The 26,690-nt window shown below is 44.7% G+C and overlaps 1 protein-coding gene across 1 annotated transcript; it reads right to left on the bottom strand.

The window, feature by feature from the left end:
* Window positions 1–521: 521 nt before the first annotated feature.
* On the bottom strand, window positions 522–14,000 carry LOC102278736 (SLAM family member 9). Its single transcript, XM_070363018.1, has 5 exons — window positions 13,897–14,000; window positions 5,635–5,976; window positions 3,211–3,483; window positions 2,219–2,485; window positions 522–938 (listed from the first exon to the last, which is right to left on the bottom strand). Exons 1-5 carry the CDS (start codon window positions 13,943–13,945, stop codon window positions 859–861), a joined length of 1,011 nt encoding a protein of 336 aa, XP_070219119.1. The 5' UTR covers window positions 13,946–14,000; the 3' UTR covers window positions 522–858.
* Between the last annotated feature and the right edge of the window lie 12,690 nt (window positions 14,001–26,690).

Raw genomic sequence — 26,690 nt, forward strand, 5'->3', positions numbered from 1 at the left:
GCAATCTATTTAGCACTTCAAAGCAGCTTGCTGTCAAAACCTCCAACTTCTTTCTTTTGCTAGCTATTGAACACTCAAGGAAATTTTAGGTTAAAGATTCCATTTTCTTCTTCCTTTTATCAAAAGCAGGAAGGAAAAAAAAACACAATCATATAGGACTCCAATTTTTATGAATCTTCCTAATAGTCCTCAAATCTTAAAAAGAATTTTCTCAACTCTGATCCACCTAGTCATTCATGTGTTAAAAATATATATATATTGAAATATCTACCATGAGCCAAGAACCCTCAATGGCTGAATGTCTTGTGGGGGAGATAGACAAAAAACAAGTAAACTAACAAATTAATATATACTTACAAATTGTGATAATTTGACAAAACCAACTGGGTACAATGACCCAGGAAGATTTGCTTAAATCAGGTGGTGAAAGAATGCTCCAAGGAGACAAAATTTAAGTTGAATCTGGGCCCTCTGAGCCCATTTACATAAATTTTAACAAAAAATAATATCTATGCACAATATTTAACAATTTTATTATCATTATATTTCAAACCATTCAATTTTTCTTAAATTGAATAAGCCTCTTTTCTTTCTGAACATGTTAAAACACAATTAAACAAAACATAAGCAGATGGTTTTAAACAGAAAATACATAGCTGTTTCTTCATTGTTTTGAACTCAGTTTGCAAACAAAATTGGTTTCCTGCTTTAAGCAATACAAGTGTTTCTTTCTCACACCTGCAGATTTGGGTATCAGGCCACATTCCTCTTTCTTTCTCTGTGTAGACTTTCTTATCTGTATTTCACAGAGTGACCTTCTTTTCACATTCCTGCTCTTGGCTTTTCCACATGTCAAGTTCAAATCTGTTTAATCTGCAAAGCTCCCAGGATCAAAAAGAGAAGAAACTCTTTCCTCAGGCAGCAGGGTAGGAAGGAACCTGAATTAACAATGATCACAGGTTAGGATCACAGTTTAAACATCTATTACAAGCTGGGAATTGGAGGTGCAGAGAAAGGTAAGCGTGGGCTTTGTCATGATTCAGTTGAGGAGACACGCATGCACAAAGGCCATTTTACAGCATGCTCCATGTTCTAAAGTCATTTACTAGAGTTAGCTGAAGGTGGTGACGATTGTGAGTTCCCCAAGGGGTGGGAATTTATCCAGACCTCTTCTTCACCGTATCTTCAATGACTAGAACAACACAGGCCTTAAAAATGCTCTGTAAATGTGTGTTGCTTATGAACAAAGAGGTGCTAAAATATTTGTACTTTAGATACTGGGCAGACACCAAAGTGTTTGAAGCAGAAAAGAAACACAAGCATTTCTTTCACTTAGAAGTCCCCTAGCAGCACCATCAGGAGGGTGATTGGGAGGGGAGAGAAGTTAGGAGACCAGGTGAAGAATATGTGAAGCAAGAAAGGTGTGAGTAAGGGCAGGTAGCATGGGGAAGATAAGTGTTCTAAATAACGTCTGACTTTCTGCCTTTGGCAACAGGAAGAAAAGAAGAGGTGCAGGGAGAGGCCTGGGCAAAGGACAGCATCAGTCCTGAAAAGGATGATGGCTGGAAAGAAAAAGTCCAGGAGAGAGCTGCCCAGGTGGCTGAGGAAAGCAGGTCAAGGATAACAATTGAGGAGTAACCCATGAGCTCAGCCATCAGGATGCCCCTGGAACAAACCAGCCACAAGGGGTTGAAGAGTGGATGGTTAGTGAGGAACAAGAGACAGGAAGCAGAGACAACCTCTTCAGAAGTCAGCAGAGAAGACAAGAGGGACAGGTGTGTTGGGACTGAGCTGGTTTCCTGCCGTGGCCTGTGAAAGCCAGGAGAAGCCACCCTTGCCCACCAGAGGAACAGAGTCCCAATGCCCTCTCAGAGACGCTACAGGCAAGGAGAAGGGCAGAAGCTTCACAGGCGAGGAGGTCTGGGGCCCCTCCTCCAGGGGCTCTGCAGCACTGAATGGGGTGAATGAAGCAGCTTTCCTCAGGGAGCCCCAGGAACGAGCCATTACCCAGCTGAGCCTGCTGCACATCTAGGCACAGGGCTGACAGAAGGTGAGCAGAGCTCCCAGGTTCTCATCTCCGGCCACCCCAGAGATGCTCCCTGTTGCAAACTAACCCAGCCCTCCTTTTCTTCAATCATTCCCAGAACCCCAAGGAAGGCAGGCAGGCATGCTGAGAATCTGGACTGGGAAAGAAGGGTTCTCAGAAGGAAGCGGTTACCTGAGCAGAGGGGCTTGACGGAGATGGAGCTGGAGCTCTGGCTGACGGGGTTCTTGACTGTACAGTGATAGCTATCGCTGACCCCAGATCTCCAGGAGATGCTGAGAGTGGTTCCCCCATGTGACACAACCGCCCCCTGGCCTTGGGGGTCCCAGCTGTACTGAACATCCTCTCCAGCCTGGTCCAGCAAACAGGCCAGAGTGATGAAGCAGGTCCCATCCTTCATGATCTGAGAGCTGGCTGTGATTTTGGGCTCCTGCGGTCTCTCTGTGCCAAGAAAGGAAAGTTCAAGCTATGAGAAGGCTCCAGGCTGGCCAAGCAGAGGAGAGGGAAGATCAAGTTCAAACGTAAGCTCTCTAACCCCCTCACCATAGACATGCAGGATGAAATCCTTGGTGATGTTGACTGGGGGACTATGCAGAGTTATCCAGGCTCTATAGGGGCCAGAGTCCTGCAGTCTCAGGGAGCTGATCTGAAGAGAGTAGTTGTGGCAGGGGGTGCTCAGTCACTAGCTGTAGGGTCCCTGAGTCCCAGCAACCAGGATTGGCTCCCCTGCCGGTCCTGGTCGCAAAATAGCAACAAGGCCTCGAGAGCTCCAGGTAACATTTTCTACCTCCTGCCCCACTGGGACCTCCAGGGGCAGAGTGCCTGACTTCCCAAGGATGCCGATCACTGTCTCCCCTACTGATTCCTCACCACCCTGGACTCCTGGCCCTGCAGATGGAGAGAGAAAACCACAGCTTCTGCGTCAGGGCCTCCCTGCCTGTTCAGGGCAGCCACAGATCCTAGCCAGCCCCTCCTGCCCAGACCCCTCCAGCCTCCCCCTCGACTCCAGTGGGTCTCCCTCTCCCCAACCACTGAGACACACTCTGGCCCACCCACTCTCTCTTGAGTGTTTGCCTTTCTCCTCGGGGCCTGAAGGGGACAGGACTCCTTCCTCCACCTTCCATTTCAGAGTTGTCAAGTAGGGTACATGCTCGGATTCCAGGTACCTGTGCATGAAGGCGGCACCAAAATGGGAAGGGAGCTACTGTTACTGACTGGGTTCTTGACCATGCAGGTGAAGTTCAGCGCGCTATCCCCAGGCCGCAAGCTGACACTCAGGACAGACCCTCCATGGGACACAGCGGTCTGGGGTCCCAGGGGCGCCCAGCTGTAGGTCACAGTGCCTCCTCTGCTTTCTGCCACGCATGTCAGGATGATGAGGCAGTGTCCATTCCCACTAATCCTGGTGCTCACTGTGACACGGGGCTGGGCCAGCGGCTCTGTGTGTCAGAAAAAGAACCAGCTGAGGACTGGGAAACTGCTCTGGGCCTTCCCTTCATGGGGCAGAAGTAGGAAGTGCTGCCACCAAGACCCTGCACCACCTTGAATACACATAACAAGCAACAGAGGTAGAATCCGCCCACATCTATTCTAGAGCTTTGGACTTTATAAGACGTGTCACTTAATATCTCCTCTGATTCTCAGAACAATAGTATGAAGTAGTAGCTTCATTGATAGGTTTGATCTCCTTACAGCCCAAGGGACCCTCAAGGGTCTTCAACACCACAGTTCAGAAGCATCAATTCTTTGGCGTTCAGCTTTCTTTTATGGTCCAACTCTCACATCCATACCTGACTACTGTAAAAACTATAGCTTTGACTAGATGGGCTTTTGTCGGCAAAGTAACGTCTCTGCTTTTTAATATGCTATCTATCTCTTTAGCCTAGAAATAAAAACCCTTTTTCCTACCTGGGCTTCCCTTGTGGCTCAGCTGGTAAAAAATCTGCCTGTAATGCGGAGACCTGGCTTCAATCCCTGGGTTGGGAGGATCCCCTGGAGAAGGGAAAGGCTACCCACTCCAGTATTCTGGCCTGGAGAATTCCATGTACTGTATAGCCCATGGAGTCATAAACAGTTGGACACCACTGAGTGACTGGCACTTTCCTACCTGCCAGCAAAGCTGTCATGGGACAACCGTGACTTGGGAAATGCCCTTGAAGCATTAAAATCTGGACTTTTATCATAACTGTTGCCCCAGAAACCATCTCTGGAAGACCCCAACTCTGATCAGTTAGCACAGCCTTATATCCTGTTCAGAATCCACACTGAGCTTGTCCTACCAAAACAGCCATCAGCACAGTGAGAGGGGCTCTCCCACCATCTCTGGGTGAACAGCCCTACCCCAGGTCCCAACAGCCCACCACCCAGTGTTCCCTTGCTCTGTCTGAGGAATGGGCCATAGTCATTCCAAGCCAATTTATGACAGAAATGCTTTCACCCCAACTGTGTGAACCTGACCAGGGCAATTTTGTCAACCCAAGTTAAAAAAAAAAAAAAAAAACCTTCATCTATTAATAATAGGAATATTCCCTGTTCCATAACCCAGGAAGTTATATGAGAAGGTTCTCCACTTTCCTGCAATCACTCATCTTCCTGTGTTCATCCTCATGATTCATTGGTACCTTCCAGCCACAGCATCCTGGTGACCTTGCCTGGTGAACTTACCATCCACAGCAACCTTGTTCCTCAGGCAAAGACTGGAATCACATCTAATCCAAGTCTTGCAAAGGCCTTGTGATCCTCCCAGAACATGAGAAGTGCGTGGCCTGTGAGGCATTTCTTTGAAGCCATCTCCCACAGGCCTCGCACTGGTCCCTCCTGGGAGGCTGTCATGAGACTGTTTTTGTCTTGAGGTCCCAGGCTTCCTGCTCCATCCCCACAGAACAGAGCTGCTGACTATGAAACTTCTCTGCAGTCTAGAACTGGTTTCTCAGCAACTCCCATTACGGTCATCTGGCCCCTTTAGCCTCAGGGTCATCCTTTCTGGGCTGTGGGATGAGGACCCAGGGATCTGAGCCCTTTGGCCCCTCTCCCTTTCTACATAAGTAATAAGCAGGCTAAATCTAAAAGTACCTGACTGTGTCTTCACTGGCCAACATTGCTGCTGTGTGTGCCTGGCACCCCCGCCCCACTGTATTCTTTGTAGTTTCCCCTGCTAAAACAATCACTGACATTTCCTTGAGGAATATGATAGTAGTGTTCTCCTGCATCTGTGCAGAGCTTTACAAAGCGTTTTTCCCGTGAATTTTATTCTCACGAAAGGTAATATTCTATTTTAGCAAGGAGGAGGCTCAAGACCTCATGAGTCGGTTGTGGCAGAAGCTGGTTCTCAGGGCCCAGAATCCCATTCTCTGCCCAAACGCAGGGATTTAACTGCAATTGGTCTGGGACACATCCCAGCCATCAACATTTTTTAGGATATTCTCCCAGGCAACTCTACTTTCTATGTTTTTCTCAGTTAAGCACATGTTAGTCTCATAATTAGAAAGAAAACTATAATTGTTTCTAAAAGGGAAGTGGGAAAGGCTATAAAAGTGACTGAAAGACAGGCTACGCACACACCCACCTGTTGCCATACCCCGGACACTCACCATAGACATGCAGGCTGTACTCCCTGGTGTGGGTGAGGCGGGAGCTCCGAAGATTAACGTGGGCTCGGTAGGACCCCGCGTCTGCCCAGTTCAGGTGGCTGATCTGCAGGGAGCGGTCTGGGCCCACCACACTCAGACGACCCCAGTACCGTGATTCTTCCTGGTGAAAGGTGTCTGGTCCTCCAGCTTCTACCAAGGTTACTGTGGCTATTGCCCCAGGGACTGAGCGACTTACCCAGGAGATGCTCTCCACCTGCTGTCCATCCTGCAGCTGCAGGGGCAGAGTGACAGAGCCCCCCAGGATCCCAGTTACCACCATGGGGGCTCTGGAAGCCCCTGGTCCTGCAGACAGAGAACAGCCTGTTACATTGAAGGCTCACAGCAGGCCTGAAGGAGAGTCAGGGCCATGATTAGTATTCCTATTTTATAGGTGAGAAAATAGAGACCCACAGAATATAGGTGCCTTGCTCAAGACAACATTGCTAGTTATAGACAGAACTAGAACTCAAGAGGGATTGATGCAGAAGCTGAAGCTCCAATACTTTGGCCATCTGATGCAAAGAGCCAGCTCATTGGAAAAGACCCTGATGGTGGGAAAGATTGAGGGCAAAAGGTGAAGGGGATGTAAGAGGATGAAAGAGTCCATCACCGACTCAATGGACATGAGTTTGAGCAAATTCTGGGAGGTAGTAGAAGATAGGGAAGCCTGGTGTGCTGCAGTCCTTGGGATCGCAAAGAGTCGGACATGACAGTGACTGAAAAACAACAACCTCCACACCACAATGGTTTCCTTCCACATTTATATTAATTAATTAACATATAAGGAAATAATCAATGAAGGCTGTCCTAAAGGTTGCAGGTACTAAATGTCCTGGAGAGTAAGCAAAATCCTTGGGAGGGGCTCTGGTGTGGGGGGAGGGAGCTGGGTAATCTCTACTGTTTCTGTGAGTCCATCTCTTGCCAATTCGGGGAAAAGGAACAGAAATCATCCAGCCCAGTCGCATCCATGCAAGAATTGCCTTGCAGTATCCCCCATAATTGCTTATTTGGCCACTTGTGAGACAAAAGCCAGCTCCTCTAAGGTGCAGCCAGAATCTGGGAACATATCTTTCTAGAGCAGGAGGACTAGTGTTGTGCTGGCCAGGCCACGTTAAGCATGGTGAGAGGGACAAGCATTTGGATACCAGCCTATAATGCACTTGAGAGAAGAGTGTAACTCCAGAGCACTAGCCAGACTGCCCGAGTTCAAGCCCTTGCTCTACCAAGTGCTAGCTGTGTGATCTTGGGCAGGTTACTTAACCTCTCTGAGTCCAAGTTTTCTAACCTGTGAAACAGGATTGTCATCTTGCAGGATTTTGTGTTAAATGAGACAATCACGTAAATACCTCACTATGGTATTATTCAAGATACTTACTGTCACTGAGGGTTTCCCTGGTGCCTCAGATGGTAAAGAATCTGCCTGCAATGCAGGAGACCTGAGTTCAATCTCTGGGTTGGGAAGATCGCCTGGAGAAAGGAATGGCAACCCACTCCAGGATTCTTGCCTAGAGAGTTCCCTGGGCAGAGGAACCCGGCTGTCTATAGTCCATGGGGTTGAAAAGAGTCAGACACGACTGAGCGACTAACACTCACTCACTCTTTCAATGTCACTGAAGTTAGTTGGTGCAGGCTTTTCTGCTGAAAGTTGAACTGAGAAGTCCTGTGATAGTAGCTGTGGTGACGAGGAGTAGGAGAGAGCTTGCTATGCTGTGGGTGGGCACTCCACACTGGGGGACATGCAGTGTCCCATGTGCCCACCATAGAATCCACCCTATGACCTGCTGTTCCTTCTTCCCATGCAGCTCTTCTGGCTCCACTTGGAGGAATGTGCAAGTTGACTGGAAGCATGCCAAGGCAGTGCTGACACCAGATGGATCTTCCTGTCCCAAGTTGGCCCAGAACCTTCAGTCCAGCTTGGAAGAATTCCACCCTTGATCAAGGAGCTATGCTCACCCTTGAGTACAGTGATTCCTTAAGCTTAGTTCAAGAGCTGCTTCCTTTCTGGGGCCTTAGCTGAGCTCCATACTTCTGGTCCAGCCATGCCTACCTCCCAGTTTCCTTCAGCCTATGGAAGCATCACTAGGAACAAAGCTAGTGGAGGTTATGGAATTCCAGCTGAGCTATTTCAAATCCTAAAAGATGATGCTGTTAAAATGCTTCACTCAATATGCCAGCAAATTTGGGAAACTCAGCAGTGACCACAGGACTGGGAAAGGTCAGTTTTCATTCCAATCCCAAAGAAAGGCAATGCCAAAGAATGTTCAAGCTACCACACAATTGCACTCATTTCACATGTTAGCAAAGTAATGCTCAAATTTCTCCAAGCCAGGCTTCAATAGTACATGAACCGAGAACTTCCAGATGTTCAAGCTGGATTTAGAAAAGGCAGAGGAACCAGAGATCAAATTGCCAACATCTGTTGGATGATCGAAAAAACTAGTGAGTTTAGGAAAATAACTACTTCTGCTTTATTAACTACACCAAAGCCTTTGACTGTGTGGATCACAACAAACTGTGGAAAATTCTTCAGGAGATGAGAATACCAGACCACCTGATTTGCCGCCTGAGAAATCTGTATGCAGGTTAAGAAGTAACAGTTAGAACGGGACATGGAACAACAGACTGGTTCCAAACTGGGAAAGGAGTACATCAAGGCTGTATATTGTCACCCTGCTTATTTAAGTTATATGCAGAGTACATCGGAGAAGGCAATGGCAACCCACTCCAGTACTCTTGCCTGGAAAATCCCAAGGACGGAGGAGCCTGGTAGGCTGCAGTCCATGGGGTGGCTAAGAGTCAGACACAACTGAGCAACTTCACTCTCACTTTTCACTTTCATGCATTGGAGAAGGAAATGGTAACCAACTCCAGTGTTCTTGCCTGGAGAATCCCAGGGATGGAGGAGCCTGGTGGGCTGCCATCTATGGGGTCGCACAGAGTTGGACACTACTGAAATGACTTAGCAGCAGCAGCAGAGTACATCATGTGAAATGCCAGGCTGGATGAAGCACAAGCTGGAATCAAGATTGCCAGGAGAAATATCAATAACCATGGACACGCAGATGACACCACTCTTATGGCAGAAAGCAAAGAACTAAAGAGCCTCTTGTTGAAAGTGAAAAGGAGAGTGGAAAAACTGGCTAAAAACTCAACATTCAAAAAATTAAGATCACAGCGTCCAGTCTCATCAGATCAGATCAGATCAGATCAGTCGCTCAGTCATGTCCGACTCTTTGCGACCCCATGAATCGCAGCACGCCAGGCCTCCCTGTCCATCACCAACTCCCGGAGTTCACTCAGACTCACATCCATCAACTCAGTGATGCCATCCAGCCATCTCATCCTCTGTCGTCCCCTTCTCCTCCTGCCCCCGATCCCTCCCAGCATCAGAGTCTTTTCCAATGAGTCAACTCTTCACATGAGGTGGCCAAAGTACTGGAGTTTCAGCTTTAGCATCATTCCTCCCAAAGAAATCCCAGGGCTGATCTCCTTCAGAATGGACTGGTTGGATCTCCTTGCAGTCCAAGGGACTCTCAAGAGTCTTCTCCAACACCACAGTTCAAAAGCATCAATTCTTCGGCACTCAGCCTTCTTCACAGTCCAACTCTCACATCCATACATGACCACAGGAAAAACCATAGCCTTGACTAGACGAACCTTTGTTGGCAAAGTAATGTCTCTGCTTTTGAATATGCTATCTAGGTTGGTCATAACTTTCCTTCCAAGGAATAAGCGTCTTTTAATTTCATGGCTGCAGTCACCATCTGTAGTGATTTTGGAGCCCAGAAAAATAAAGTCTGACACTGTTTCCACTGTTTCCCCATCTATTTCCCATGAAGTGATGGGACCAGATGCCATGACCTTCGTTTTCTGAATGTTGAGATTTAAGCCAACTTTTTCACTCTCCACTTTCACTTTCATCAAGAGGCTTTTGAGTTCCTCTTCACTTTCTGCCATAAGGGTGGTGTCATCTGCATATCTGAGGTTATTGATATTTCTCCCTGCAATCTTGATTCCAGTTTGTGTTTCTTCGAGTCCAGCGTTTCTCATGATGTACTCTGCATGTAAGTTAAATAAACAAGGTGACAATATACAGCCTTGATGAACTCCTTTTCCTATTTGGAACCAGTCTGTTGTTTCATGTCCAGTTCTAACTGTTGCTTCCCGACCTGCATACAGATTTCTCAAGAGGCAGATCAGGTGGTCTGGTATTCCCATCTCTTTCAGAATTTTCCACAGTTTATTGTGATCCACACAGTCAAAGGCTTTGGCATAGTCAATAAAGCAGAAATAGATGTTTTTATGGAACTCTTTTGCTTTTTCTATGATCTAGCGGATGTTGGCAATTTGATCTCTGGTTCCTCTGCCTTTTCTAAAACCAGCTTGAACATCTGGAAGTTCACGGTTCACGTATTGTTGAAGCCTGGCTTGGAGAATTTTGAGCATTACTTTACTAGTGTGTGAGATGAGTGCAATTGTGTGGTAGTTTGAGCATTCTTTGCCATTGCCTTTCTTTGGGATTGGAATGAAAACTGACCTTTTCCAGTCCTGTGGCCACTGCTGAGTTTTCCAAATTTGCTGGCATATTGAGTGCAGCACTTTCACAGCATCATCTTTCAGGATTTGGAATAGCTCAACTGGAATTCCATCACCTCCACTAGCTTTGTTCATAGTGATGCTTTCTAAGGCCCACTTGACTTCACATTCCAGGATGTCTGGCTCTAGGTCAGTGATCACACCATCGTGATTATCTGGGTCGTGAAGATCTTTTTTGTACAGTTCTTCTGTGTATTCTTGCCATCTCTTCTTAATATCTTCTGCTTCTGTTAGGTCCATACCATTTCTGTCCTTTATCGAGCTCATCTTTGCATGAAATGTTCCTTTGGTATCTCTGATTTTCTTGAAGAGATCTCTAGTCTTTCCCATTCTGTTGTTTTCCTCTATTTCTTTGCATTGATCACTGAAGAAGGCTTTCTTATCTCTTCTTGCTATTCTTTGGAACTCTGTATTCAGATGTTTATATCTTTCCTTTTCTCCTTTGCTTTTCGCTTCTCTTCTTTTCACAGCTATTTGTAAGGCCTCCCCAGACAGCCATTTTGCTTTTTTGCATTTCTTTTCTATGGGAATGGTCTTGATCCCTGTCTCCTGTACAATGTCACGAACCTCATTCCATAGTTCATCAGGCACTCTATCTATCAGATCTAGGCCCTTAAATCTATTTCTCACTTCCACTGTATAATCATAAGGGATTTGATTTAGGTCATACCTGAATGGTCTAGTGGTTTTCCCTACTTTCATCAATTTAAGTCTGAATTTGGCAATAAGGAGTTCATGATCTGAGCCACAGTCAGCTCCTGGTCTTGTTTTTGCTGACCGTATAGAGCTTCTCCATCTTTGGCTGCAAAGAATATAATCAATCTGATTTCGGTGTTGACCATCTGGTGATGTCCATGTATAGAGTCTTCTCTTGTGTTGTTGGAAGAGGGTGTTTGTTATGACCAGTGCATTTTCTTGGCAAAACTCTATTAGTCTTTGCCCTGCTTCATTCCGTATTCCAAGGCCAAATTTGCCTGTTACTAATAGATGGGGGGAAAATGGAAACAGTGACAGAGTTTATTTTCTTGGGCTCCAAAAGCACTGCAGATGGTGACTGCAGCCATGAAATTAAAAGACGCTTGCTCCTTGGAAGAAAAGCTATGACAAACCTAGACAGCATATGAAAAAGCATAGATATTACTTTGCCGACAGAAGTCCATCTAGTCAAAGCTATGGTTTTTTTCAGTAGACGTGTATGGATGTGAGAGTTGGACTATAAAGAAAGCTGAGCTCTAAAGAATTGATGCTTTTGAACTGTGGTGTTGAAGAAGACTCTTGAGAGTCCTTTGGACTGCAAGGAGATCAAACCAGTCCATCCTAAAGCAGATCAGTCCTGAATATTCACTGGAAGCACTGATGCTGAAGCTGAAGCACCAATACTTAGGCCACCTGATGTGAAGAGCTGACTCATTGGAAAAGATCCTAATGCTGGGAAAGATTGAAGGTGGGAGGAGAAGGGGACAACAGAGGATGAGATGGTTGGATGGCATCACGACTCAATGGACATGAGCTTGAGTAGGCTCCGGAAGTTGGTGATGGAAAGGGAAGCCTGGCATGCTGCCGTCCATGGGGTCACAAAGAGTCAGACACAACTGAGCGACTGAACTGAACTAAACTGTGCTTTTTGTTGGCTTGTTTGTTGGCTTACTTCATTCTGCTTCATACAAATAGCTGTGTTGTTTGTCTTTCCCCATAGCTCATGAGTTCCCCAAGGAGAGAAGAAGGTAGAAGGGAATTGTTATCCGAGCAATAAAGTTGAGTAAGGCTGATGGTTTAGCCAAGTGGCTAGGTGCAGTGGGATGTGTGCAGAGCTTCCTTTTCTGAATCCTGTTTCTGGATTCAAGTGGGAGAAAGAGACAGAAAAGGATCAGCTCAGGACATGAATCATTGGTGCCAGACACTCTGCCAAGTGCATTAAGCACATTATTTAATTTAACCTTCACAGCAATCTAGTAAGGTCAATATCTTATTCCCACTTCACAGATGAAGACCATGAGACTCAAAGAGCTTAAAAAGCCTACTTGCCCAGAGTCACTGTCTATTGGAAGCAGCAGAGTCCACATGAAACCCAAGTTCGCCTGCCTGCAAAGCTGATGCTCTGTCGACTACCCTGTGCTGCCAACAGCAGGACTGCACCCCACCTCATTCCTCCCTGCGTACCACTCACCTCTACCCCATCACACACAGCCCAGCACCAGCACACGAGAGGCCTCAATAGATAGTTCTGGAACTGAACCCAAGAAATATGAACTTTTTTTTAAGGCAAGATCTGTCTCACCCATTTCTTCATGTGCCCAAAGGAAGCCCCCATGGACAATGATCTCCAAGGGCCTGACCTGGACACCACAGAGGAAGCGAAGCTCATTGATTCATTTACTCTGTGGGAGGACAGGAAAGTGGCGGCAAGGGGAACCTGACAGGAATCCGTTCTCTGAGTTTTCAGTTCTGTGAATGTGGCTGGAGACAGTATGGTCTGAGTTTCCTTGTTGCTTCTGCATTCCAACAGCTGCACTGACTTCCATTCTCACAGGTCACCAGCTGTGTGCCAGAAGGTGTCGCCTCATGTCTTAGTTCATCTTCTGTAAAGTGGGCTTAATACTTTCTGCCTATACCACAAGATTGTTGGGGGAATCAGACTATTTTAAATTTGAGTAAAAGTTCTTTATAAACTGCCAAGTTTTAAACACCTCTAGGTAGGCTGCAGTCCATGGGGTTGCTAAGAGTCGGACACGACTGAGCGATTTCACTTTCACTTTTCACTTTCATGCAATGGAGAAGGAAATGGCAACCCACTCCAGTGTTCTTGCCTGGAGAATCCCAGGGATGGGGGAATCTGGTGGACTGCCATCTATGGGGTCGCACAGAGTTGGACACGACTGAAGTGACTTAGCAGCAGCAGCAGCAAGGGATTCTATGGCAGGCTTAGGGCACATCCTAAAGGCTAGGGTGGGGGCCACCCTGAAGTCAGGTGACCCTGATAACTAATACAAGCTGCATTCCTCCCAAAGGAGGACGAAAGAAAGACTGAAACTCGGATGACTAAGAGCAGAACCTGGTCCCTCACCGTGGGTTTCTCAGGAGCTCTGTTCCCCTGGCCTCCAGTTCCCAAGCCTGTCTTCTGCCACCACTCAGGTCCTTGGGGACAGGGGAAGGAGCAGTAAGAACTCAGAGGGACAGGACCTGTCACAAGGTGCTAGGTTCGAGATCACCTAAAGATGTCATTTGTGGGACAGGAAAGCCCAATTCACAATAAAGGTGACTCACAGGGGCAGAAGGGAAGAGATTATGCTTGAGATGGCAGATGCAGATGAGGTCCAGGAACTGACTATGGCAGATCCTCTATCTCAAGTCCCCAGCTTCAGTCTCTCTGGGGACGTCCAGGCTCCTTGTGACTCACTAGCAGTGTGAGAGTGACAAGACACAATCAGGGTTTTCATGATCTGAGATGATAGTACACACACCTCACACACACTACTTCCCTCCCCGCCTCACACACATATACCAGCACTTACACACAGCCTGGCTCCCAGGGAAGCAAAATCTTCAGTGAAAATGACCTATTGCTAGAGAAACCTAATGTGTAAGGAGGTAGAGGTGCCTGGGAGGTAGTGGCAGGGACAGACTCACCAATGAGAAGACCAAGGAGGAGCAAGGACCACAGGAAAGAAAAACCCATTCTATACAGCAGACTGGCCCGCCTCAGGACGGCCAATGGACTGTATGCGTGTAAATGTCAGCCCACAGACTTTCATTTCCCATTTTTAGAGCTCAATTTAATCACATGTAGCTTTTGAGTCACAGGATGTAAAAATGAACATGAAAGAAAGAAGCATGAGAAGCAGCAGAGTAAGCTATTTAAAAGCCAAAGCTGACAATGTCTCGGCCTTGCTTTAAAGCCTTCCAAGGTCCCCCACCCCTTATAAGCTAAAGTCTAACTAAGGTCACAGTCCTGGAGGACAAAATCCTTTAGTCTCTGCTGGCTTCCCGTCTTGAGCTTGGTCTCATGTTCTGTCACCAAGTCTCCCGTCTAGGACTCCCCACACACGATTTCTTACTGCTGGAAATGGTTGCTGCAACTTGGTTTACTGGACTACCCTAGTCCCTGCCACCTAGTTCACCTTTCTCTACCACCCTCCCATTCTCTCATTAAAGTTGTGACCACCTTGGGAAAGACTTCCCTGAAACCCCAGGCTAGAGCAGGTGCCCTCTTCTGGGCCTCTCGGTTTCCTCCCACTCACCTTGTTTACTATAAAAGTCTGCTTACTCACATACTCTTTCCCCAGCATACTCTCAGCTCCTTGATGGTAGGGTCTACCTTTTTCATCTTTTAGTTCCTAGTGACTAGCTCAGTATCAGCATATAATATGAATTTAGTTCCTACATACTGTACCTTCTTTAGCACAGAAACAAGGCTGGAAGGATCCAGGAGAAAAGACTGTTGGGCCCACATCTACCTCCAACCACGAGGACTACCAGATATTATTTTGCTCTCTTGGCCTGATTCCTGATCCATGGGTGGATGGAGGGAAAAGGTAGAGCTGGGGCAGGTATAGAGATCCCTCCCTTCTTCTCCACACCTAAGAGTCCCGATGGCTTTGCGAGGCTATGCAAACTCCACTGACATCTCCATGACGATGTGATTTGACTAGTGTCCCCCATTGGCTCCTTTACTTCTCAAATTTTGAAAAGCATCTCCCTAGTCATCAGTGTATGGTGGCTATATGTCCTGACAAGAGTTGAAGAGAATCCATGCTGCTTTTAAAAGGTCACAAGTGGTCTCCCATTGGTCACATGGACCCTTTGGCTTTTATCTTATGTGACTGCTTGGTGGAATTTGATATTGCAACCCTCCCTGCTTGAAACCTTCTCTTGAGGGTGCTCTAGGATGCTATTCTCCCTGGGTTCTCCTCACTCATTTATTCAAGACATTGCGCTGAGACTGCTGATTCAAAGATGAAAAGAAGTCTCTGCAAGCATGTTGCTCATAGGCTAGTGGGAAAGAAAGTCACATCAATAGAAAAATAAAGCGATGTGGATGACTTAGCCTGGGGATTGGGTGCAGTGGGATAGGTGGGAAACTTTTTGATCTGAATCCTGCCTCTGCTGCTTCCTAGCCCTGTGATCTTAGCAAACTACTTTCCAATCAATAAGACTCCCCCATTACCATTTATTTCCCTAAAGATGGTTTTAGTGCATAGAAAATCATTCATAGGCTATATTTTTAAGAATTCATATTCAGTTTATTAAAAATAAATTAAAAACCTTGGTCAGCCTTAAGGCCAGTTCAGCTTACAAATCATGTTGGTCTAGTTACTAATCAAGAAACTTTTAACAAACCTTTTTAGGGACTTTTGATAATATTTGACTGATTTTACAAATGTATAAATTGATTCTCTTAAGGACTTCAACCTATTCACAGACCACTGCCTTGTCATGGCAAAGGGGCTTGCATAACTCAATGAAGCTATGAGCCATGCCATGCAGGGCCACCCTAGATGGACATGTCATAGTGGAGAATTCTCACAAAACATGATCCACTGGAGGAGGGAATGGCCAACCACTCCACTATACTTGCCATGAGAACTTCATGAACTGTATAAAAAGACAAAAGGATATGACAGCAAAAGATGAGTCTCCCAGGTCTGAAGGTGTCCGATATGCTAAAGGGGAAGAGCAGAGGACAGCTACTAAGCCCCAGGAAGAATGAAGTGGCTGGGCCAAAGCAGAAATAATGCTCAATTGTGGATGTATCTGATGATGAAAGTAAAATCCAATGTTGCAAAGAACAGTATTGCATAGGAACCTGGAATGCTAGGTTCATGAATCAAGGTAAATTGGATGTGGTCAAACAGGAGATGATAAGAATAAACATCAACATCTTAGGAATCAGTGAACTAAAATGGACAGGAATGGGCTAATTTAATTCAGATGACCATTATATTTACTATTGGAATAAGAATCACAAAGAAAAAATGGAGTAGCCCTCATAATCAACAAATGAATCTGAAATGCAGTACTTGGGTGCAACCTCAAAAAAAAAAAAAAAAAAAAAAAAGAATGATCTCAGTTCCTTTCCAAGGCAAGCCATTCAACATCACAGTAATTCAAGTCTATGCCCTTACCACCAATGCTGAAGAAGCTAAAGTTGATCGGATCTATGAAGACCTAGAAGACCACCTAGAACTAACATAAAATAAAGATGTTCTATTCATAATTGGGGATTGGAATGCAAAAGTAGGAAGTCAAGAGATACCTGGAGTAGCAGGCAAGTTTGACGTTGGAGTACAAAAGGAAGCAGGGCAAAAGCTAACAAAATTGTGCCAAGAGAATGCACTGGTCATAGCAAACACCCTTTTTCAACAACACAAGAGATGACTTTATATATGGACATCATCGAACTGATTACATTATTTGTAGCCAAAGATGGAGAAGCTGTATATAGTCAGCAAAAATAAGACCCAGAACTGACTGTGGCTCAGACCATCAGCTTCTCATAGAAAAATTCAGGTTTAAACAAAGTGCTGAAAACCACTAGGCTAGCCAGGTAAAACCTAAATCAAATCCCCTATGAAGATGCAGTGGAGATGAAGGATAGATTCAAGGAACTAGATCCAGTAACAAATGTGCCTGAAGAACTATGGATGGAGATCTATAATATTGTACAGAAGACAGTGACCAAAGTCATCGCAAAGAAGAAGAAATGCAAGAAGGCAAAGTGGTTATCTGAGGAGGCTTTACAAATAGCTGAGGAAAGAAGAGAAACAAAAAGCAAGGGAGAAAGGGAAAGGCACACCCAACTAAACACGGGGTTCCAGAGAATGGCAAGGAGAGACAAGAAGGCCTTCTTCAATGAACAATGCAAAGAAATGGAGGAAAACAACAGAAGGGGAAAGACTAGAGTTTTCCTCAATAAAACTATATATATGTCAAGGGAACATTTCACCCAAAGATGGGCACAATAAAGGACAGTAATGGTAGAGACCTAGAAGAAGCAGAAGAGATCAAGAAGAGACAGAAAGAATACACAAAAGACCTGTACAAAAAATATCTCAATGACCCCAGTAAGCATGACAGTGTGGTCAGTCACCCAGAGACAGTCATTCTAGTGCATGAAGTCAAGCAGGCCTTAGGAAGCACTGCTGTCAATAAAGCTAATGGAATTGCTTTAAAGTTATTTAAAACCCTAAAAGACAATGCTATCAAAATGCTGCACTTAATATGTCAGCAAATCTGGAAGACCCAGCAATGGCCACAGGACTGGAAAAAGTCAGTCCTCATTCCATTTCCCAAGAAGGGCAGCACTAAATAATATTCAAATCATGGGACAATTGCACTCATTTCCCATGCTGGTAAGGTCATGCTCAAAATCTTACAAGCTAGGCTTCAGGATTACATGAACCAAGAACTTCCAGATGTCTAAAGTGAAGTCTCTCAGTCGTGTCCGACTGTTTGCGACCCCATGGACTGTAGCCTACCAGACTCCTCCCTCTATGGGATTCTCCAGGCAAGAGTATTGGAGTGGGTTTCCATTTCCTTCTCCAGATGTCTAAGCTGGGTTTAAAAAAGAGAGAAGAATTAGAGAAAAAATTGCCAACATTTGCTAGATCATAGAGAAAACAAGGGAATTCCAGAAAAACATCTACCTCTGTTTCATCAACTACACTAAAGCCTTTGACTGTGTGGCTCATAACAAACTATAGAACCCTCTTAAAGAGATGGGAATACCAGACCATCTTACCTGTATCCTGAGAAACCTGTATGCAGGTCAAGAAGTAAGTTAGAACCCTTTATGGAAAAACTGACTGGTTCAGGATTGAGAAAGGAGTACAAGGCTTTTTTTTTTGGTCACCCTGTTTATTAAACTTACACGCTGAGCACATCATGAGAAATGCTGGGCTGGATGAGTTACAAGCTGGAATCAAGATAGACTGGAGAAACATCAGCAACCTTGTATATGCAAATGATACCCCTCTAATGATTGAGGGCTGGAGGAGAAGGGGTCAACAGAGGATGACATGATTGGATGGCATCGCTGACTCAATGGATATGAGTTTGAGTAAGCTCTGCGAGTTGGTCATGGACAGGGAGGCCTGGTGTGCTGCAGTCCTTGGGGTTGCAAAGAGTCAGACATGACTGAATGACTGAACTGAACTAAATGGAAGAAAACAAAGAGGAACTAAACCTCTTGATGAGGGTGAAGGAGAGTGAAAAAGCCAGTTTAAAATTAAATATTAAAAAAACTAAGATCATGGCATCCTGCTCCATCATATCATGGCAAATAGAAGGGGAAAATGTAGAAGTAGTGACAGATTTCCTCTTCTTGGGCTCTAAAAGCACTGTGGATGGTGACTGCAGCCATGAAATCAGAAGATGGTTGTTTCTTGGCAGGAAAGCTATGACAAACCTAGACAGTATATTGAAAAGCAAAGACATCGGTTTGCCAACAAAGGTCTGTATAGTCAAGGCTATCGTCTCTTCAGTGGTCACGTATGGTCGTGAGAGCTGGACTGTAAAGAAGGCAGAGCACCAAAGAATTGATGCCTTTGAACTGTGGTGCTGGAGAAGACTCTTGAGAGTTCCTTGGAGAGCAAAGAGATCAAATCAGTCAATCTTAAAGGAAATCAACCCTGAATTCTCATTGAAAGGATTGATGCTGAGGCTGAAGTTCTAATATTTTGGTCACCTGATGTGAACAGCTGACTCATTGGAAAAGACCCTGATGCTGGGAAGGCTTGAGGGCAGAAGAAGAAGAGGGAGTCAGAGGATGAGATGGCTCGATGGCATCTCTGATGCAATAGACATGAAGTTGGGCAAACTCCAGGAGAAGGTGAAGGACAGGGAGGTCTGGTGTGCTACAGTCCATGGGGTAGCAAAGAGTTGGACAAGACCAGGCAATTGAACAACAAGAACTTCACATCTCACTATCAAGTATTATATATTTAATTTCCTTTTAAAGTTCTGATCAACAAATAAGCCCTCCCAAATACTTAAAGAAGGCTTATAAATCTAACCCATTAAAGTTTTAATTATGATAATTCTTAATTTGCTTTAAAATACTCAACACCTCATATATAATTCCAACTAAAATCCTAAATGTAAATCAATTACTCAACTACATAGTTCAAATCAGAACCACAAAGTTAATTATTACTTTAATAAGCTAAATTTCTCAAACAATACATATGCTTAAACAAGTGTATTAATTAATGTCTTGAACATGTCTATTCTGAATCCTTTGTCTTTCCAGGACTGAAAGATTCATAACTACAAAGGAAATAATAGTCTCAAGACCAGTTATTCCTTGGGGAACCTTCTCAGCCAAGTGGTTTAGTCACTTAGTCACGTCCCACTCTTTGGAGTGGGACTGTAGCCTACCAGGCTTCTCTGTCCTTGGGATTCTCCAGGCAAGAATACTGGAGTAGGTTGCCATTTCATTCTCCAGGGGATCTTCCTGACCCAGGGATCACACCTGCATCTCCTACATTGCAGGCAAATTCTTTTACTACTGAGCTATCAAGGAAGTCCTCTCAGCCAAAGACAGTTGCTTAATGACCAGGCATCACTGAGATGTTAGCTGAGGTTCTATTTACTTGCTTTGCTGATGCCCTCTAAAATGCTGGTCTCATGGCTTGTGTCCTCTAGATTCAACTTGCTCGCTGTGGTATTACCTAATTCTTCCCCTACCTACAGCTACAGAACTTGATTTTTCTTTTGCATTTCTTTTGTTCTTAAGATATTTAACTCCCTTTCCATTTAGGTGTAAAGAGTTTTGAACTTGTCAAAATTCTATACTCTTCTCATATTATTCCAATCTTTAGGAGTTTATTCATATTAAAACCCCACACAACGTTAAAAGTAAAGTCCCAAAAAAGTGCAGTTGTGTAAAATGCAGGGTCACCTTAATTGCAGAGTTCATGATGAACTGACTAGGGGTTCATGTTGAGTCTATGCAACTAAATTTAGCACTGTGGCTTCAGGAACCAAATCATAGCCCAGGCTGGCGTTTGATGCTATCTGAGGGCAATGCCCAGTAGATAAAAGCCTATGACTGGCTGGATTCAGGACAGCAGCTGGGATTGGAGACATTTTCCAGGCATTTGTACCCTTTGCTGGTTTGGTTCAAGGACACAGAGAAACTGGAGATGCTGGGACCAACCTCCCTCCTCTCTGCTTCCCAGCACTAGGTGCCTTTGCATCCACAGCCCAATGAGAACATTAGCCTTCCCTGTATGAGCACAAGGGCTAGGATAATACAAGACCCCATTTGCTGACTACATTATATCAAAATTCACATTACTTTAGATTTTTACTGTACTTAATTACTATACTTAAATGATGCTTCATTTGGAGTCTATGTATCACAAGACTCATCTATGTTCACAACTTCAAAGAAGGCCCTTCCAATGACATTTCCCTCAATAAGCCTCAGTTGGCTTCCCTGATGGCTCAGACGGTAAAGCATCTGGCTGCAATACGGGAGACCAAGGTTTGATCCCTGGGTCAGGAAGATCCCCTGGAGAAGGAAATGGCGACCCACTCCAGTTTTCTTGCCTGGGAAATTCCATGGATGGAGGAGCCCTGTAGGTTATGGCCCATAGGATTGCAAAGAGTCGGACACAACTGAGCGGCTTCACTTACACTTTTCCTCATCTCTAAAATGGGGATAACAGGGGCATCAGTGAAGTAGGGTTGATTTGAGAATTAAAAGAGAAAACATATTAAAATTTTGAAAGAAATTAAAGACAAAAAGAGAAAAGGAGAAAAAGCTCCAAGTACAAAGCCTTACCTTAGTGATTATTTTTATTATTATCAATACCTTTGTTCTCTCCTCCCACGCAGGCTGTCCCTACTTTTATGCTCTTACCTGGGCTCCCTAAAAGCCCCTTACCTGTCTTCTTATACTGCAGTCTCATTCCTTCCATCCACCTTTCACTACTGCTGTTGGAGTAAGCTTTCTACAAGTCCTTGAATCATGCCATGCCTCTGTTTAAAAACACATGTTAAAGCGTTCTCTGCTGACTCAGTGGTAAGGAATCCATCTGCCAATGCAGGAGACATGGGTTTGATCTCTGATCCAGGAAGATGCCATGTGCTGCGGAGCAACTAAGCCCATGCACCACAACTACTGAACCCACATGCCACAACTACTAAAGACCAAGCACCGTAGAGCCTGTGCTCCACAACAAGAGAAGCCAATGCAATAAGAAGTATGTGCACCTCAACTAGAGTAGCCTCCACTTGCCACACTTAGACAAAACGTCCAAGGAACAATGAAGACCCAGCACAGCCAAAAATAAATAAAATTATTTTTTAAAAACACCTGCTGGATCACCACTGCCTTTTGTCTGTTGTCTTAGTCCATTTGGGCCATTAAAACAAAAATATCATAGACTGGGTTCCTTATAAATAAGAAATTTACTTCTCACAGTTCTGGAAGCTAGAAGTCAAGGTTTAAGTCACCAGCAGATATGGTGTCTGGTGAGAGTCTACTTCCTGATTCATAGACAATCATCTTCTCATTGTGTCCTCACATGGCACAAACTCTGGGATCTCCTGTATACGGACACTAATTCCATTCTTGAGGGCTCCAGTCTCCTGACCTCATCATCTCCCACTTCCTAATACCATCATATTTGGAGTTAGATTTCAACATGTAAATGTTGGGGAGACATATTCAGTCCCTGGCTCCTAGGTTGTAAGACCTTTTATCTGGACTTGGCAACCATTCTTGGCCCCACATCCTGCAGCTCCTCTCTAGACAGCTATGTTCTAGCCACAGGTCCAGTAATAGAGTGAAGTGAGAGAGGCACCTAGAGCAGGGGTTCCCCACCCCTGGGCCATGGACCAGTACCAGTCCATGGCCTGTTAGGAACTGGGCCATACAGCAGGAGGTGAGCAGTGGGCAAGTAAGCAAAGTTTCATCCGTATTTTCAGCAGCTCTCCATCGCTCGCATTAACACCTGAGCTCCACCTCTGGTCAGGTCAGCAGTGGCATTAGATTCTCAAAGGAGCACAAACCCTACTGCACTTGAATCACCCCAAAACCATCCCCCAACCCCCGCTCTGTGGAAAAATTGTCTTTCACAAAAACGGTCCTGGTACCAAAAAGATTGAGGACCACTGATCCCCAAATTTAAGGAGACACAAATTTAAGGAGACATTCTGTCTCTCTGGATTGCACATCATCAGCATGAACAGCCTCTGGAGAAGCTCTCTATGGGCAGAGGTGCTATTCTAATTGTCCTCCCCTTCCTCTCCTTCCTCTTAGACTTCCTGGGTTAAAATTCTCATTGACTACAAAACTCAGAGCGAGCTACTTAATCTCTTTGTACTTCAGTTTCCTCTTCTACTCAAGCTAAGTCACTTCAGTTGTGTGACTCTTTGCTACCCTATGGACTGTAGCCCACCAGGCTTCTCTGACCACAGGACATAGAGTGTCCATTCTGTCCATAGAGTAGAAATGATTTTTTAAAATATCCATCTCATAAAGCTGTTGTGAGGACTAATGAATTAATACATGTCAAATATTAGAAGAGAACTTAGCACCCAAGAAGCACTCATTGAATGTTAACTAAAACTACACACTCCACCATCCTGAAGTTTTCAAGTCCCCTAATGTTACAGCCTAAGTAAATATATGAATCTCAAGATACAAGAAGTTGCAGCTATTACACTGTCAATTAAAAAGAAGCCAGCTTCCCAAGGCAAGATGAAAGGAATTATTTCACCCCTAACCACCAGGACCCAGTGACTCGACAGATACTGAGCCAGACCTGACTTTGAGTTTTTGAGTGTTTCCTACAGAGGCACAGATCAGCAGTGGCCTGCCACAGGGACAGGGGGTCTGGCTGCAGCAGACCTGGGACATGAAGCATGTGGCATAAGCCCTCTTGGAGGAAGTCACCATTAGCCCCACCATAAAGCTGCTGAGCAGACAATGCACAAACTGCAGAACAATTATACCAAAGAAATTCTTGCACTGTTAAGAAAGTTCTTAAGAACCCACAACAGATTCCCAACCTGGAAATCTGGTAAAGGGACTGAGAAATCCCAGGGAATTTGACCTTGGAGGCCAGTGAGATTTGATTACAGAACTCCCACAGGAATGGAGAAACAGACTCTTGGAGAGCACAAGCAAAACCTTGTGTGTACCAGGAGCCAGGAGAAAGAGGCAGTGTCCTTATAAGAGACTGGGCCAGACTTGCCTGTGAGTGTCCAGGAGTCTCTAGCGAAGGCATGGGTTGACAGTGGCCTGCTGTGAGATTAGGGGCACTGAATACAACAGTGCAGGAGTAAGTCCTTTTGAAAGAGGTCGTCATTACTCCTACCATAGTTTGGTCTCAGGCTAAACAACAGGGAGGGAACACAGCCCAACCCATCAACAGCAAATTGGACTAAAGGTTTACTGAACATTGCCCCGTGCATTAGAATAAGACCCAGATTCCCCTACAGTCAGTCTCTCCCATCAGGAAGCTTCCATAAGCCTCTTATCCTTCATCAGAGGGCAGACAGAATGAAAATCACAATCACAGAAAACTAACCAAACTGATCACATGGATCACAGCCTTGTCTAACTCAATGAAACTATGAGCCATGCTGTGTAGGATCACCCAAGATGAACAGGTCATGGCAGAGACTTCTGACAAAATGTGATCCACTGGAGAAGGGAATAGCAAGCCACCTCAGTATTCTTGCCTTGAGAACCCCATGAACAGTATGAAAAGACAAAAAGATATGACACTGAAAGATGAACTCCCCAGGTCGATAGGTGCCCGATATTCTACTGCAGAGCAGTGGAGAAATAACTCCAGAAAGAATGAAGAGACAGAGCCAAAGTTAAAATAAAGCCCAGTTGTGGATGTGACTGGTAATGAAAGTAAAGTCTGATACTGTAAAGGAAGATGATGCAGAGCCATCTGGAATGTTAGGTCCATGAATTGAGGTTAATTGGAAGTGGTCAAATAGGAAATGGCAAGAGTGAACATCGACATTTTAGGAATCAGTGAACTAAAATGGACTGGAATGGGCAAATGTAATTCAGATGACCATTATGTATACTACTGTGGGCAAGAATCCCTTAGAAAAAAATGGAGTAGCCCTCACAGTCAGCAAGAGTCTGAAATGCAGTACTTGGGTGCAATCTCAAAAATGGCAAAATGACCTCTGTTCGTTTCCATTGTAAACCATTCAATATCACAGTAATCCAACTCTATGCCCCAACCACTAATGCTGAAGAAGCTGAAGCTGGATGGTTCTATGAAGACCTACAAGACCTTCTAGAACTAACACCAAAAAAAAGATGTCCTTTTCATCATAGGGGCCTGGAATGCAAAAGTAGTAAGATACCTGGAGTAACAGGCACGTTTGGCCTTGGAGTACAAAGTGAAGCAGCACAAAGGCTAACAGAGTTTTGCCAAGAGAATGCACTGGTCATAGCAAATACCCTCTTCCAACAACACAAGAAATTACTCTACACATGGACATCATAAGATGGTCAATACTGAAATCAGATTGATTATATTCTTTGCAACTGAAAATGGAGAATCTCCATACAGTCAACAAAAACAAGACCAGGGGCTGACTGTGGCTCAGATCATGAACTCCTTACTGCAAAATTCAGACTTAAATTGAAGAAAATAGGGATAACCTCTAGACCATCCAGGTATGACCTAAATCAAATCCCTTTACAATTACACAATGGAAGTGAGAAATGAATTCAAGGGATTAGATCTGACAGACAGAGTACCTGAAGAACTATGGCTGGAGGTTTGTGACATTGTACAGGAGGCAACTGTACATAGTCAACAAAGTGATCAAGATCATCCCCAAGAAAAAGAAATGCAAAAGGCAAAATGGTTGCCTGAGGAGGCCTTACAAATAGTTGAGAAAAGAAGGGAAGCTAAAGGCGAAGGCAAAAAAGAAAAGATATACCCATCTGAATATAGAGTTCCAAAGAATAGCAAGGAGAGATAAGAAAGCCTCCTAAAGTGATCAATGCAAAGAAATAGAGGGAAATAATGGAATGGAAGACTAGAGATCTCTTCAAGAAAGTTAGAGATACCAAAGGAACATTTCATGCAAAGATGGGCACAATAAAGGACAAAAATGGTATGGACCTAATAGAAGCAGAAAATATTAAGAAGAGGTGGCAAGAATACACAGAAGAACTATACCAAAAAAAAAAGTCCTAATGACTCAGATAACCATGATGGTGTGATCACTCACCTGTAGCCAGACATCCTGGAACACAAAGTCAACTGGGCCTTAGGAAACATCACTACAAACAAAGATAGTGGAGGTGATGGAATTCCGGTTGAGCTCTTTCAAATCCTGAAAGATGATGCTATAAAGTGCTGTTGTAGCCACGCCTTCCGGGAAACAAACTCACTCAGAAGGATGATGCAGATAGTGAAGAGCAGTTTATTACACTGGTGGGCCCAAGGTAATCTCCTCTTAGCCAAGGACCCTGATCAGCTTCTGTGAAAACCTTTTATACCCTATGTGTAGGTGCTCAAACCCATCTCCCCAAATTCCTTGAAACCTGCATAAACAAAGAAAGGTAGATACGATCACAATAGCCCCATCACTCATGTGTCATGTGCTTAAACAGTTAAACAATTGGTCATTAATCAATAAGCCAAGGTTATACTCTGATAAGTACAGAAAAAAAATTTATGACCTGTCCGGAGACAGGGGTGATTAGTATATGTTTTCTCTTAGGTGATGAGTAACCTAGATACGACTCTCAAGGTTCCTTTGTCCGGAGGGGGTCTTATCCTTCTGTTGGTATGTCGTTTCCATAGGCACTGAGCACAGAGTTCAGAGTCCACGGAAAAGGTGGCCAAGCTTGGCCAGCACTGAACAGGCCTACGATGGAGTCCAGGCCCTACGGTTTCCTCCTTCAGTGCTATACTCAATATGCCAGCAAATTTGGAAAATTCAGAAGTGGCCACAGGACTGGAAAAGGTCAGTTTTCATTCCAATCCCAAAGAAAGTCAATGCCAAAGGATGTTCAAACTACCACACAATTGCACTCATCTCACACCCTAGCAAAGTAATACTCAAAATTCTCCAAGCCAGGCTTCAACAGTACATGAACTGAGAACATCCAGATGTTCAAGTTGGATTTAGAAAAGGCAGAGGAACCAGAGATCATATTGTCAACATCCGTTGAATCTTAAAAAAAAAAAAAAAGCTGAGAGCTCCAGAAAAAATCTACTTCTGCTTTATTGACTATGCCAAAGCCTTTGACCGTGTGGATCACAACAAACTGTGGACAATTCTTCAAGAGATGGGAATACCAGACCACCTGACCTGCCTCCTGAGAAATCTGTATCCAGGTCAAGAAACAACAGTTAGCACTGGACATGGAACAACAGACTGGTTCCAAATCGGGAAAGGAGTATGTCAAGGCTGTATAT

Source organism: Bos mutus, chromosome 3, assembly GCF_027580195.1.
Source record: "Bos mutus isolate GX-2022 chromosome 3, NWIPB_WYAK_1.1, whole genome shotgun sequence".
In the NCBI taxonomy this organism is placed as follows: Eukaryota; Metazoa; Chordata; class Mammalia; order Artiodactyla; family Bovidae; genus Bos; species Bos mutus.

What these genes read in the sequence shown, in the direction of transcription:
- LOC102278736 (XM_070363018.1), bottom strand. Translation starts at nt 13,945, where the DNA reads ATGGGTTTTTCTTTCCTGTGGTCCTTGCTCCTCCTTGGTCTTCTCATT. An exon ending in CCTCCTTGGTCTTCTCATTG is followed by an intron (nt 5,977 to 13,896) that starts GTGAGTCTGTCC and finishes CTCTGTCTGCAG; the next exon opens with GACCAGGGGCTTCCAGAGCC. An exon ending in GTACAGCCTGCATGTCTATG is followed by an intron (nt 3,484 to 5,634) that starts GTGAGTGTCCGG and finishes TCTGACACACAG; the next exon opens with AGCCGCTGGCCCAGCCCCGT.